Source organism: Nomia melanderi, chromosome 3 (assembly GCF_051020985.1).
Source record: "Nomia melanderi isolate GNS246 chromosome 3, iyNomMela1, whole genome shotgun sequence".
In the NCBI taxonomy this organism is placed as follows: Eukaryota; Metazoa; Arthropoda; class Insecta; order Hymenoptera; family Halictidae; genus Nomia; species Nomia melanderi.
The window spans coordinates 4,139,542-4,154,756 of record NC_135001.1 but is presented as its reverse complement, the minus strand read 5'-3'; the positions used below and the strand labels follow the sequence as shown (position 1 = coordinate 4,154,756).

At 38.9% G+C, this 15,215-nt stretch overlaps 1 protein-coding gene across 3 annotated transcripts in view; it reads left to right on the top strand.

The window, feature by feature from the left end:
* The window catches only part of LOC116433037 (A disintegrin and metalloproteinase with thrombospondin motifs 1), a 158,774-nt gene that overhangs the window by 45,252 nt on the left and 98,307 nt on the right, over positions 1 to 15,215 (top strand). For all 3 annotated transcript variants that reach the window (XM_031990698.2, XM_031990690.2, XM_031990708.2), the window contains exons 3-4: positions 9,536 to 9,646; positions 14,347 to 14,507. In XM_031990698.2, the coding sequence (XP_031846558.1) occupies positions 9,536 to 9,646; positions 14,347 to 14,507 (272 nt within the window). The remainder of the gene's footprint in view (positions 1 to 9,535; positions 9,647 to 14,346; positions 14,508 to 15,215) is intronic.

Below are 15,215 nucleotides of genomic sequence, written 5' to 3'. Positions count from 1 at the left end.
AACAAGATCGAATCGGCGACAATATTGCTGTCCAATAATTCCGTGACGCTTGTTTCGATTTTAGTCGACCATGTGCCCATTCTGTAATTTTGTTTGTGGGTTACATTACCTGTTGCGTAATCCATTGTATTCATAGTGGACACTTCTATTGTAACTGTCATTACGGGACTATAAAGGGTACAAGTATTTTTTTTTGCGAACGACATAACTAGGACACCGAGACGCTTTAGAAAAATAATGTAGTCTAATGTATCGGTCTTCAGATTTATCGTTGAGAGTATTGGTACATGGAAATTGCTTAAGCACTGGTCTTCGGGGTCGTACACGGAAAAAATGGTGGCTCTATTTGGAACAAATATTTCCGAATCAATTTCGCGAGTGGAATTACCTTGTTGTTTATCATAGCATAAGTTACGCCGCAACCTGCGCGCGCCGTTAATTCATATCCTTAGGAGCCGGTCAATATGTGCCTAATGCTAGGTGTCGACCTAAAGCTGTCATTAGACTAGTTACTAGAGTAGAACTTAAGTGTTGGCAATCGCGAGCCTAAAATTAACTCTCTGACAGTTATTATAGTCTAGCAGATAGTGCTTCCACTGTTGGAGAATGGAAATGGTGGATGTCCAGCCTGAAGTGGGCACTAAATATTGCAGCAGTGGCTTCGGTAAATGCTTGTTATTTATACCACTGAAACTGTAGAACCCACAGGTGTTTAGTCTTCAGAAAATAACACAGTAGCATTAAATATCCTGTATTAATAGAATCTTTAAAAAGAACGTTCGTATATGCTGCTACAAAGTGAACACTTTTTCTGCGAGTTTATAATATTCATTTGAAATCGGAAGGAATTTTAATTAACTTTAACATTAGAACCACCGAAGCAGCCAAATTGACATTTTCAAATTTGTCTATAGGAATTCGAAGAATGCAGCTATTGAGATTTCAATTGACTTATGATTCAATTCGCGTATTACTGAATTAATTTCTTTAGTAATTTTACAAAGAAGCATGTGTTATCTTTGTAATAATTGGGAAAGGAGAATTTAGGAATGGGTTAAATATTTAGAATGGGAATTATCACGCAATATGTTAACCCTTTGCACTTGAAAGTTTTCCACTAGACACGTGCAACGTTTCTCAATGAGACATAAACAACGTTCTCTGAAACTAATAAACGAGAAATTAAGAAACAAGGCTATTTTCTTCCAATATTTCACAGAGCAGAATATTATATATAAGACTATAATGTTTCTGTATCAAATCTAGTGGCGAGAGTCACCTCTCGAGCGCCAAAGGGTTAACATTCATAAAGTTCAGTCGTCAAACATTTCTTGCTGCCAGCTGAGTCTCCGAATTCCCGGCACGCGCTACGGTTGAAACACGCGACGCCGAAAGCCCGTCTGAAAAGAACTGAAAAGTGACACCGCAAATGTCCCGCGACATCGTTACACTCCATCTCCACCCGTAAACTCGTTTTCAGCCACAAAGTAGCCTATTAAACTTCCATAACCCCTAACGAACGACATTCAGCCATTTTCTCCTGCCTCCGGAATTATGTCCCATAAAGGGTGAACCCGATACACGGCGCGATGCAGTGGAACACGTCCATTCCATTCCTAATCCGGCCACATTAAAATGGTCACCCGATACGGCCATAATCTCGCTGAAACCGTGGCATACACGCACAAACCCGCACAGACGCGTCGCCTTATTGTCAGCGCCTCCTATCTGTGTCCGGTGAGCCGGCTCCGCTCGCGTAATCGGTAACAACGTTGTCCTAGGATCACCGAATCCCTTTTTCGCCGTTCCCTCTTTCTCTCTCTCTCTCTTTCTCTTTCTTGGTTGCGCGCGCTCGCGCACGCGTGCATTGTTATGCAATTGTACAATGCAACGGGCCGCCCACGCGTCGACATTTAGTAAGCGGCGTTTAATCTCCTCGGACATGACGTAAAGTCCCTTTGTTCGGGCGACACGGAGTACAGGATATACCGGGCGACGCGTTCCGAGTGGGACGTCGAAATTTCCCCGGTTCATTGTTCCGTCCCGTGGCCCGGCTGCCGCGGGAACCACCTTTAGGAATAATCTATCGGAATAATGAGAGGATATCGTAAATTAACACGGCAATAATTGAGACGTCGCGGGCCCGCTAGGCGTGGTGATACTCGATACTCGGCCGGTCCCGCGTGCGCCCGATCCTGCGTGGACGGCGCACGACGAGTTGTTGGACCGTGCGAACAAAAGGGACCTTTTATCGATCAACGTGGAAAGAGTTATCGGGTGTACCGGTGTCTTTTTAGAAGTTCGATTCCGCGTTGTGGACTATTCGTATAGGTGGATTTAATAGCTTAGGTGTTAGAGATGAGAGGTTTGCGTTTGAGGATTGGGATTTGACAAGGGAATTAAGTTTGTTAACCCTTTGCGTCCGAAAGGTGACTGAGAGTCACCACTAGATTCGATATAGCAAAACTATCGTGTTGTATATAACATTATGGTCTATATAGTGCATCGATATGTAAAATATTGAAATAAAATAGCTTTGTTTCTTAATTTATACACGTTTTCTCATTTGTTAGTTTCGAAGAATGTCGTTTATGTCTCATTGAAAAATGTTGCATTTCTAGGAAAGAACTTCTGAGTGCAAAGGGTTAACACTAGAACTACCAGATGAGTCAAAATGACCCAAATAATAGATCCTTCTCTAAGAAATTTCTAAAGAAATTGTTTTAGTAATGTGCAAATTAAGTTTTGAGTGATCGAAGTTTCAATGGATGCGCTCTTGGGGTTTCTATAGAAAAATTTTGAAAAGTCAACTTGACCTCTTAACAGTTCTAATATTAAAGTAATGAAATAGGTAACATTATTGGAATTTTGAATAGTTCTGAGATATCCGTAGCGATCATAAGATTCGCAAATAAGTTTCTAATCGACTCCAGCAAAGTTTCACGTTCACGAGAGGTTGTGTTCGTCCATGAATTAGCGATCTGCTGACGACGCTCGGTTATTTTTATCAGAACTACTTGTAGATTCACAACTTAGCCTATGAATAATGGAACTTCTGTCCTATGTTTTCTGTGCTCTTACAAGTAATAAAATAGAAGAGAATTATGCAAGTAAAGTGCTGCGCACAGGGTAGACTGTGGCAGCCATTTTGCATGCCGGCGTTGTTCTCTAGTTCCTCTTCGGTCAATTGTCTCGCTAAGGAACGCTGGAAAATAACACGAAACTGGGAATCCCGCAATCTTTTACTGCCGTATTCAGCTTGTTAGTCCCTGTAAAGAGGCTCCCTTATCTAAGCTTCAGATGTCTGCATGTACATATGCGCGTCACGTGTTGTTGTCCGCTCGAAAGCTAGCGAAACAATGCTCGGAGGCATCACTTTTGCGACAGCGACGCGTAAAAAAGACGGTCGGGGTCATCGGTTGACCCGGGCCCGACGTTTTCCTCCCCCCTCGCGGCAATTAATTACGCGAATCCATGGAGTGAAACGATCTCGAGTATCTCGTTCCAATGCCGCGCAAACTCGCGGCCGGATTATCTGCGGAATGTTTGCACGGATTATCGAGACGTTCCCTTGGTATCGCTTTAAATGAATTGTTATAGGGTCGTTGGGATTTTATCGTTCCACGAGCGAGAAGCCGGGGAGAATGATTTCTCGCCGCCATAAGGCCGTGGAAGTAGAGTTTTACGTCATGCCCGTCTATTTTTTCCCTAATCAAAGTAGCATTTATGCCCACTGGAACGTTACTCTATTAATTTGAATAATTTATGACACGTTAGGCAACGGTCAAGAGAACTCGATCGGTAAAAAGCCACTGTTAACCCTTGAATTCAACGATTAAAGGGAAACGTAGCTACCGTCGGTTCGTCGTAAATACAATTTCAAACGAGTGTTTGTTTCTAAATCACATAAATCGGTAAACTCGAAGAAACGCGATTAAACGGTTTGTTTATCCAAAAGTTCGTGTTACCGGTTGGATTTATTTCCCGGATATTCGAAGAATGTTGCTAAGGATAGTCTTTAAGCATCGAACAACCAGGAAAAACAGCAAACGGTCGAATTTATTGACGGTAAACGGCAACAGCAAATTGCAGAGTGCGTAACAGCCAGGTAAAGGATAATAGGTACGCTCCGGTGGAAACCGTGCGCTGCCGGAGAACAGCTTCCGAGTAAACCATAAACTCACGATTACCGCGTAAATCAATTATTCCTGATTCCGTTAAAATCATTATTAGAGGGAAGATTGTTAATCGTTCCGTTTAACTGGATTGCAATGCGCCGTTCTGCGGCGTGGCGATTCGTTGACGTTCGAACTTATGAGGAATGGCGCAACGGCTCTGTCGTCAATCCGTTCCTTTCAACGGCGAAAGAAAATTACGCGTTGCGTAGCGCTTCTTCGAGGAGGATCGTCGGAAAAACTGAAACAATGTTTTTCTAACTGGGCACCGCCGATAATTACGGGCTTTCCAGTTCACGCGAGCATCGGTTTTGCGCAATTAACGCGCTCGGTTGTGCGTGAACGCACGGACGATCGGACAGTTCCACGAAAACTGCCGCGCGCTGATCGAGGTTTCTTTATTGCTGCTTCCGTGTTTTTCTAATTGCCTGCGACCGTGCTCCGATTCTGGGCACGTCACTACGGATGTCACGGTTTATTCACGCGCGGAATTAACTTTGCGCGATTGTCTTGAACTGGGCGTTGTTCCCTTTTTCGAATGGTACATGTATTGCTAGTGGTAGCTAGGACTATTGGATAGGTTGAAACGACCTATTTCGAATTTCTGCTTTTACATATATTGAGAAGACACGTGCGCCTTCTTGACAAATTGTTAAAGTAATTGAGAGAACAATGCGGAGATTGAGATTTTTTTTTCTCATTTGCGTAGGAAAGTTCAACATTCACTGATTGGTACTGAGTTTCTTTGTTTACAGTTATTTAAAGGTAATCAATGATACTCTAAGAAGCATTACTAAGGAAATTGATTCAGTAATGCACAGACTGAATTGCAAATGATTCAAAATTTCAGTAGAAGTGTTCATAGATTTTCTACCAGAAAATTAAATAAAGTCAATTTGACTGTTGGGTATGTAGTCTCAGTGATAACACAGAAATGTTTTCAGATGATCCTCGTTTAACACTAAAACTACCGGACGGGTCAAATTGACCCACTTTAGAATTTTGATTTTGCAAGTGTTTAACCCTTTGTACTCGAACATTGATTCGCTAGATATACTCTTCATTTTCTAATGAAATATCACTGGTAAGTTTTATAACTAACATCAATATAAATAATATAGAAACCAACGGATAGAACTATTCTATTTTAACGTCTCATGAATAGTTACGTTAAATGAACTTTAATATTATACGTCACACTTTGTCATTTTGCTGTATCAAATCAAATGGCGAGTCACCCCTCGAGTGCAAAGAGTTAAATTATGAAGGCGTGTTTGCGAGAGATCTTTAATTCAATTTGTTTATTTGTATAAATACAAGACTAGCAGACTATTTGAATCTCAAGAAACGTATTGTTCGAATTTTTACGAAAAACTGGAAATAAGTTACTCTAATTGATTGGTAGTTTGTATTAATCGAGTGAATTATAGTATTTCGATTTGGTTGGAGGTCACTGGTGACTCCAATGGCATTCAACGTGTTGAACCGAGCTAAAAATCACCACGAATCCCACCCGCCATTATCCGCCGAGAGGCTAATTAGCGTCACGGTGACAGTCCCGAGAAATGTCGCATCTCTTCCGTTCCCGCGCGGACGTCATTACACGGATACACCAGGAAATCGTTCGACCCGTCATTGTTCGCGAGCTGATTGAGTTCGCGTAACCTGGCATTCAGATCGGCCGGATCAATTATCCGTTGACTGAGATTTACGAGCCGGCTACCTTCGCCGAGGAATCCGTCGAAGGTGGAACCGTGAAGGCAAAGCTGAGCCCGGTGTGCCTCGCCTCTTGCGGTCGTTAACAATGCCAGGCGTTGGTTAACACGTCCGCTATCGCCATTTGTTTCGGTTACAGCCTCCTCGGCTACAATGTTCTGTCTGAATTGGAACGTTACCGGTCAAATGCTTGGAAAAGGCGCGACGATGAAACTTGATTAACGCGTTAATAATTGGGGGCGTCTTCAATCGTCTGTAGAAAATGTTGCAAGAAAATGAACTATGCACGATAGTACCTGTACAATAGTATAATATATAGCAGCTATATAATATGATATATAGCAGCCATATATAGTAACACAGTCTAAATAGATATTATAGAATTGGTAAGATACGAAATATTTAACACTAAAACTACCGAGAAGTTAAATTGACATTTCGAAATTCCTCTATAGAAACTCCAAGTATGTATCTATTAAAGCATTAATTGGTAAAAAGACATCATGGAGTGGGTCATTTTGACTCGTTCGGTAGTTTTACCATCAAACAACTGATATACACAATTCAGCTTCATCTGCCGAAAATTTTGCAAAATATCAAAGAATCTCCGTTCGCAAAGTGTTCATAATCAATTTCACAAATCTTCATTTCGTAATATCACTTGTCACCGTGCAAGCTAACCTATGCGTACACAGTGATAAGTAAATACATTTTACAGGAACTATCGATATTTATTTAAAAGTATTTTAATGTCGACGTCAATTATTTAGGAACGAATTTAGTGATAATTAAAGTGTTAACACTTTCGACGAACTTTAGAAATGATATTTAGGTTCTTATGATTATTCTCAATTGATATACGTCGATGCTGTGTTCAATTTAAAATGCTTCACAGGATGACGAGTCCCGAAATTCATTCAATTCGAATCTTTCAATTCTCTACATTTTCGTTTCATCACGGTGAAGATTCCGTTTCTGTTTTAATTCAGTGTTTAAGGTTTCTTATTGAGTGAAAATATGGAAGGGGAAGGAAGCGTGCGTGTGGCCTCATCGCTGAACAGCACTGGTTTCAGTGACCCTGAGCGATCAACAGCTTCTACCGCAACTATAATTTTCATTGGGAGAAGAAAGATCTGGTACACCGACGTAGAACGGAACTTCATCATCAGTCAAAGTTCAAAATCGTTGACGTAACAGAGATTTAGAGACGAACAAACGAAGCGGATAATCGTTGACGTAGGGCTAGATTTATCATCAATAATAGTGACACTAGTGTTCGGTGTCGTTAGAAGTCGAAGTTCAAACTGATTAGAAAAATATATAGTCTGATTAATGTTGTCAGCACTTTTTTTTTTATCTCCCATTAGTCGAAACTATTTTAATGATACTGCTCATTATATAGTTATCGCGCAGTGGATTTCCATGCCAGAATTATGCGTCCGAACCGTGCGACAAGATGGCCGTCCGCGGATTTCAAAATTCATTTGAAAGGAACAAATATAAATTTGCAGGTCCCGCAGTGTTTCGCGTTACAAAGGACAGTGGATCGGATTGATTGATCCGGTCCTTGAATGTTTATTTATAGTAATTCGTTTATACGCCGGCCACTCGAGCTTTTCGAGTGCTGAAACGAAATTCTATTCAACCGTTCGATCACTCTCGCTCAATGAAAGCCACTCGGACGATCTGATTCTTTGTCAGGTTGTTTTACTTCAAAAAATCAGAAACCAAAGTAATTCTCATCGATGAAACAATCAAATATCCGAGACATCGAGTTTCTTCTATTTTAGGTTAGGTTCAGAATGAGACTTGAAACTTCTCTCTTTTTCTTAGAGATCGCAGTTTAATAAACATCTCGATTAAACCGCAACTTTGACAAACCTTTCCTATAATTTACTTAAACTTTGTGTTTACATTACATCCATGATCATTGAGGAACTAAAGCATTCAACGAAGATCGAAACAAAATGGAAACTTCTCGAGGAAACGAACTATTTCTTTGTTTTCCAGGGGAATCGGAAATCGAAGTGATTAAGTCATCGAATCTAATCGCCGCGATGCACACTCGCGATGTTGTTGATCAAGGTTGGTGAGATATCGTTAAAGAATTTCGATTTTTGTGGAAGAGGGAAGGTCGGTTAATCGATTCTAAGCAGCCGCGTTGCGCAATGACGCGCGCCGTTCGCACGGGTTCCCATCGTCAGATTATTCTTTTTCCTTTTCCTTCGCTTCTTATCTCTGCGCAGCTGGGGGGGCAGAAATCCTACTGACGATTAATTCAGTTCGATCGCAGAAGTGCAGGGTTATCACGCGAAATTCTCGTTTAAATTTGTACCGTAGTATTTTAATGCCGGATCGACTTCCCGATAAGACAACGAGCGTACTATCGTCCGCGGAGCACAGGACGCTTAATACATCGGCTTATCTCGGACGCGATGGGCGCTGTATCGGTATTAAAGATGCGATAGTCTTCTGTAAACACTCCGAGTGGGAACATTTGAACCAACGTCCTATGGGATGCTCAATTTTTAACTAGAAGAAAGTATCACTACGTAATCTAAGAGATTAGCATGAAGGTTCCATTAACCTTCTGAACTGGAAGGTTTCTTTGCTAGATATATTCCTCGGTTCCGAATGAAATATCAACGGTATTATTTATAATTAATATTAATACAAATTATATAGGAATCAAGAGATAGAACTATCGTATTTCAATGTTTCATGGATAATTACATTAAATGAATTTTCGGAATTTATAATTTTGCTGTATTTAATCAAATGACGATTGTGTCGCTTCTCGAGTGCAAAGGGTTAAATTAGAATGTTTCTTTTTCAGTTCTCTGTTTTATACTGAGTTCACTAAATGCATCGATTTGATGCATATTGGATTTTATAAATATTGTTTGGTAAATTGAGTTTGATTAATTCAATTATACGATTAATACTAAATTATACGATTATTACTAATTTGTAAGACATAAATGAACGATCAGTTTTTCTAGGATCAATAGAATAGGTGTACTATAACTATACGTAAACCTAGTGTCAATAATATCAGGTATAATGTTGAATATTGAAATTTGAATAACATCAACCAGTCAAAATTTTATTCATATAAGTGAAAATGTAATACTTAGAAAATGAAAAATGATTATTATGAATTATGTAGTTGGTACTGGAGGGTTATAGATTCTCTAAGAAGTATTCAAGAAATTGACAAACTTGGCGAACGAGTCAGTACTGTCATTGTACAGATTCAAACTAGAAATAGAAAAATTAATGGATTCATGAGACTACGTTTAATCATGTTGAAGTATTCTAAATAAGCTTCTCTCTAAGTAATTTAGGAGGGACGTAAAATTGAAAACGTTGTTTTGACGATGGTAATTAATATTGCCACGCGATGAAATCACTCGAGGTTTCATTAATACGTTCGCATTAACACAAAGATTAATTTCACAACAAAAGTCTCCTGTGCGGGTGACGTGGCAAACAATGTGTTAAACAGTAGAGATAATACTCTTTCACAATTGTCACGTTTTCTCCTTTGTGCGTCATTGTCCATGACGATCATTCTTCCGTATTTTGCGTTGAAAGATTCGTTGGTCGATCGTGCTAATGTTTCTGATATGTTTTTGTTGCAGTGACGAGGAACACGGAGAAAATCTCGAAGGAGCAAGACGAATTCTCGACGAAACCCGACGTCGAGTACGTCACGCTGATGAAGCTCAGTCAGAATCAGTACGAGGATCCACGTGAGTTAACGATTTTATCTGTAAACTTGATCGACGGCTGGTTTCTTCGACGTTTCGAATGTCTCGATGACTTAGAAAGCGTTATCTTAAGCGAGGATTTAACCTATTAACGACGAAACTAGTAAGAGATTAAATTGACTTTTTTACTGTTTTGGAAAGCAGATTATATTACCATCGATACTAATGTTTCCATATCGATATAAATCTAAAGAAAACGTTCATATGAAATGACCATTTAGAAGTCCTATGAATCTTCGAGTATAATTCCACGTCAAATTATTCAAATTCATTTCTTGTCTTAGAGCAGTAATTCTTTTAGTCATTACATCACTGTATTGAATGTGTCCAATGAATATTAATGAAGAAATGTCTTTACAATTTTGTAAGGGCGAACGGTTTATTCTCACGGTTACGATTTCATGCTGACTGATGCATATATAGTTGTTCATATTTTAACTGGTGGGTTTGCATATGAAAATCAGTGAAAGAAACATACTATAGAATTATATCCCACGTGTCTGTTTTCGAGTAACGAATATTTAAAGGAAACCTTCAAAATTATTAACATTGGCTCACGTTCTATTTAAAAAATATCAGATGTTCCTCGAATAATCTCAGATTTCGTTAAATTCATATTCAAATATTAAACAGTTTCTTTAATCAAGTACAGTTTGAGAAATAAAATAAATATATAAGACGTACAACAATGTGTAAGACGTAAAACAGTTTGTTTATTTATTTCCATGCGCGTATTCACCGCGTGAAGTATGGAGCCACGTTTATGAATGACCCTGTACTTTTTGATACCATGATAAGGTCGCACAAGGTCAGACAAGTGACATTTATACGAGCATTCGACAAATTATGTCGGCTGGTCCTGCCAGAATCGTTCCATTCACTGGCGGCGGGAACCGCGCGCGAGTCTGTGACCGAAGAATGCGAACGACAGGAAAAAAGAAGAAAACGAGAAACGAATATCAAATTCGTGGATCGCGTTACGTTTTTCGCGGACGTGTTAAACGCTTACGCGTGGTTTACGATATTAACTCGATACTTTTTTGACAAATAATTTCGTTAACATCGTACAACCAAATTTAATCTTAACACTAAAACTACCAGACGAGTCAGAATCACCAACTCCCGACGTCTTCTTTTCGCAATTATCGAAAAGATAACAAATGTTTCTCTGAGAAATTATTAAAGAAATTCAGCACCACGTAAATTGAAATGTAAATCAATTGAAGTCTTGATAGGCGTACTCTTGAAGTTTCTATAAAGGAATTTCAAAAAGACAATTTAACTCTTGGGTTGTTTTAGTGTTAACTCGATGGAATTAGAAAGAAGAGATTCATGGATTGGTAATTTACGTGTGACTTATCATATTATGTATTGCGATCGATAATGAATATTATCACGCATCGAAATCAATGGAGTTGCCAACATATCAAGGCGAGAAGTAACAAATTCTTATAATTATTCAGATACACTTGCATTTACAAGTTTTTTACGAATGAGCTCAACTAGTTGGCTCATTAGTGTAAATATATTCCAGGACAACTTGCTGACAACTCGATCGTTATCACTTATGAATAAATTCAGATCGAAAGCCATATTAAAATGCAGCCTTTAAATATATCATATTTCATGAACAGTTTGTAGTAGATATACTTCAGATTAAAGTTCCTTATAGTACATTTTGCTAACGAATAAACTTGATTCCAAGAAACAGAATTTACTTATAAACTTCATCGGACACATTAAACATACTTCTATATTATTAACACTAAAACTAGCGAGCAGTTAAATTGACATTTCGAAATTCCTCTATAGAAACTCCAAGTATGTATCTATTAAAGCATTAATTGGTTTACAATTCAGATTGCGTATTGCTAAATCAATTCCTTGAATAATTTCTCAGAGAAACATCTGTTATATTTTTAATCATTGCAAAAGGAAGAAATCAGAAATGGGTGATTTTGAACCATTTTAGTTTTAGTATTAATCTCACGTACCTACTAAAAATACAATAACAGATTCAAATTAATCAGAAACGGTTACTTATCCATCAAAGTTACACACATGTTCAACAAGTCACAATGAAACTCTCAAAAATGGGCCATTTCGACCTATTTGCTAGTTTTAGTATTAATTTCATGTATCTACTAAAAATACAATAACAGATTCAAACGAATCAGAAACAGTTACTTATTCATCACAGTCTCGATGAAATTCTCCAAATTCGGGTGTTACGGTACTTCACACTCGGAATCAAATTTGTTTACATTGATAGCCAATATTTTCGTTCGCGAGTAGATCGTTCCCGTCGCTATTTAACCGCGGAGAAGAACAGAACGCGATTCAAATTAGCGCAATTAGACTCGCGGTGCGTTCCGATGCATTTCGATGATGCGACAGAGGGAGCACGTGATCCTCGAAGCGTACCGACCCCGCTTAAGCGCAAGGCGGCCGCACCACCTTTATCAGGATCACGTTCGCCTCGTTAAGCTCTCGATTGTGCGGGACGAGGCGGTGCGTGCACGTTTCGCGCAGATAAAACGCGGACGCGCGGGGGCTCGGGGGCCAGATATTTATAAAGGACACGATCGATCCGCGATCACGGTTCTAGGAAGCGTAAATCGCGGAATGCCCGCCATACCTGCGCCCCTATTCATCGGCTTTTTCATTCTCCCGTAACGAATTACGGCTAATCCTGATTTAACAGCGAAAATATTGATGCTGATGCGACCGTAAATTGGCTGCTGCATGCGAAATGTCATCTTTCGGGGAATCCGGATTTTTTGCTCGGCGCTTGTTTAGCATTTTGTTTTTAATCCACTTGAAGAGAAGGCGGTAAACTGTGAAATATTGCCGACCAGATCATAAAATCGCTTTTGTGGAGTAGAACTGAGCGAGAGTAACTTTTATGTCGGATTATTTATTTCGTATGACAAGGACTTTTCCTCGGTGTGTAGAAAGGATTTAGTAATACCGTTGTGTGAAGGATTCTTTTGTAATAAAGAAATGAAATTAGTATTGCACATAGGACTCGATAATTTAATTACTTGATACGATGTTTATTTGATTTATTTCTCTTTAATTAATACGCGAATAAGTAATTGTATTTTGCATCGAATAATCTTGATAAATTTACCCCGTATATTACAACAACGCGAGATTGGTGGTGGACATTTTAAACGGAATTTACCAAACATAGCTCAATTCCTTTGAATGCAAATGAAGTACTGTTCTTCTATTATCAATTATTACATTGTAGGATAGAAATAAGCGTAGAATATGCATAAATTTTCTCTGTCTTCGATAAATTATTACTGACAGAACTGTTCAATCGATTACAGTTGGAAGATAAATCATAGAGCCAAGGGGTTGATGAAATGTCGAAGCTTAGATTAAATAGTTAACCTTGTAAATAATCGGGAAATTCGATCCTCATTTAATTTCTAGCTATTTTCCACCGTTGAATCATTCGTCGAACATCGAAATTTACACGTATACGTGCGCTTTCCGATAATAACAGGCTGTTATTTATGCAAAGCTTGGGACGTGGCATAACGATAATTATCCCGATATCGGGGGGAGGGTGAGTAATGGGCAAAAATGAGTAGTCACGCAGCCGAGGAACAGTTAAGGAAACAGTAGTCTTCGTTGTAAAACATGTTTGCGGCGGGCTGTGAAACTAGATAGGTGAGCGTGGTCGAGGAAAAAGGATTGGTCGAACGGTAAACGGCGTCGGGGGGACGCGTCGCGTCCGCGCGGCATTTAACGCGACACGCGCATTTTGTCACGCATCGGCCGTTCGTTGCCTGCCAATTTCACACGGGTGTCAACGATTATCCGAGACAAACGGACTAGTTACTAACTAGCACGGATCCCTTATGTCTAGCGCGTGAGGTAATTGGCCTGTATGCAAACTCCGTCGTCCCTTGCATACATTACGGACCGCGCGCCGAGCTGGCGAGTCGGCGTGACTATTGTTCGTTTTATTGTTTTTGGAGTACCGTTATGTCTCGTTTAAAATAATCTCCTCGACAGAGGTGGTTACAATAGTTCGGTGCGTTTACGACTGAATGTTGAAGTGGGAACGTTTGCAATTGATCATGCTTTCATATTAGACAGTCTTGTCGAAGGTAACGAATATTTTCGGTAGAATGATTGCAATGGTTTGGTGCGTTTGTAACTGAATGTTGAAGTGGAAACTTTTGCAATTGATCATTCTTTTATATTAGGCGATTTTGTCGAAAATAACGAATCTTTTCAATAGAAATTATTGCAATGGTTTGATGTATTTATTATATGCAATTGATCATTTTTTTTTATCATATGATCTTGTTGAAAATAACGAATCTTTTCGATAGAAGTGAATAGAATGGTTTGATGTATTTAGGACTCCTCGGTGAAATGAAAACGTTTACAATTAATCGTTCTTTTTTATTAAGCTATTTTATAACGAATTTTTTTAATATGAGTGAATACAAGTGCTTATTGGTTTCACAGTTGAATGTCGGAATAAAGATGTTTGTTATGACATAATAAGAAAAAGTTTTAAAGATTGTTACGGATTTTTGACTCATAAGTAGAGTATTTTCTAATGTGATTATAATCCTAAGATTTAATCTAACGATTTTTTGAGATTATAGGGAATTATTGGACATCGGTAATAAAAATAATTGATCTATTTACAGCTGAGCAATTTTCTACAGCCAAGAGGCACGATAGTGGCCACTTCCGCCTTGCCACGGCGGAAATCTGGGATCCTCACCCCCAATACGACTTCACTGCCTTCGGCAAACGGTTTCGCTTGCGTTTGACACATGACTCCAGTTTCGTCTCACCGAATATTAAAGTAAGACTGAATTTCAATTTTGAAAGCAGATTGTATAAATATATATTCAAACAAGTCTAACATTTCACCGTTTCATTTATTATGCCTCGGAACCCTGCAGGAAGCAACAGGTAAAAAATTTAACTCATTTATTCCTTAAATAAATATACACATCCTTACATGTATTATAAATTATTTTATTAAATAATGGAATAATTTGTCAATATAATTTACTAATATGAAGACCTTCTGGCATCACAAGAGAATGAACACAGAACAGAATTTATCGAATTAACCAACCCAAACTTCGTTTATATTATTATTTTTCAAGATTTCATAATAATAACTGCATAAAGTGATGCCAGACGGTCCGCTTCAAACTTTCATTCCAGGGACGATGATTTAATCTATCCAGATACGCTTTTATCGTTGTTAATCCCATTATGTTATACGATGCTAGCGCGTTATTACTATGCTAATACACAAGATATCATCTTTGATGGTTCACCGGTGCACGCCGTTGAAACTTGCATAATACCTCTTCCGTACATCGGTGCTCGTAATAGCCGAGGTGTTAAAAGCGGCTGCGCGTGTAACATTATGGTTTTTAAATTGTTTTAAATGCTCCATTATGAACACCCGGATAGCCGTGCATTAAACATTGATTGTTCGCGAGACAAGTTTGCTTAATAGAAATTTTACTGGTCTCGCGCAACGAATTGTTAGCGT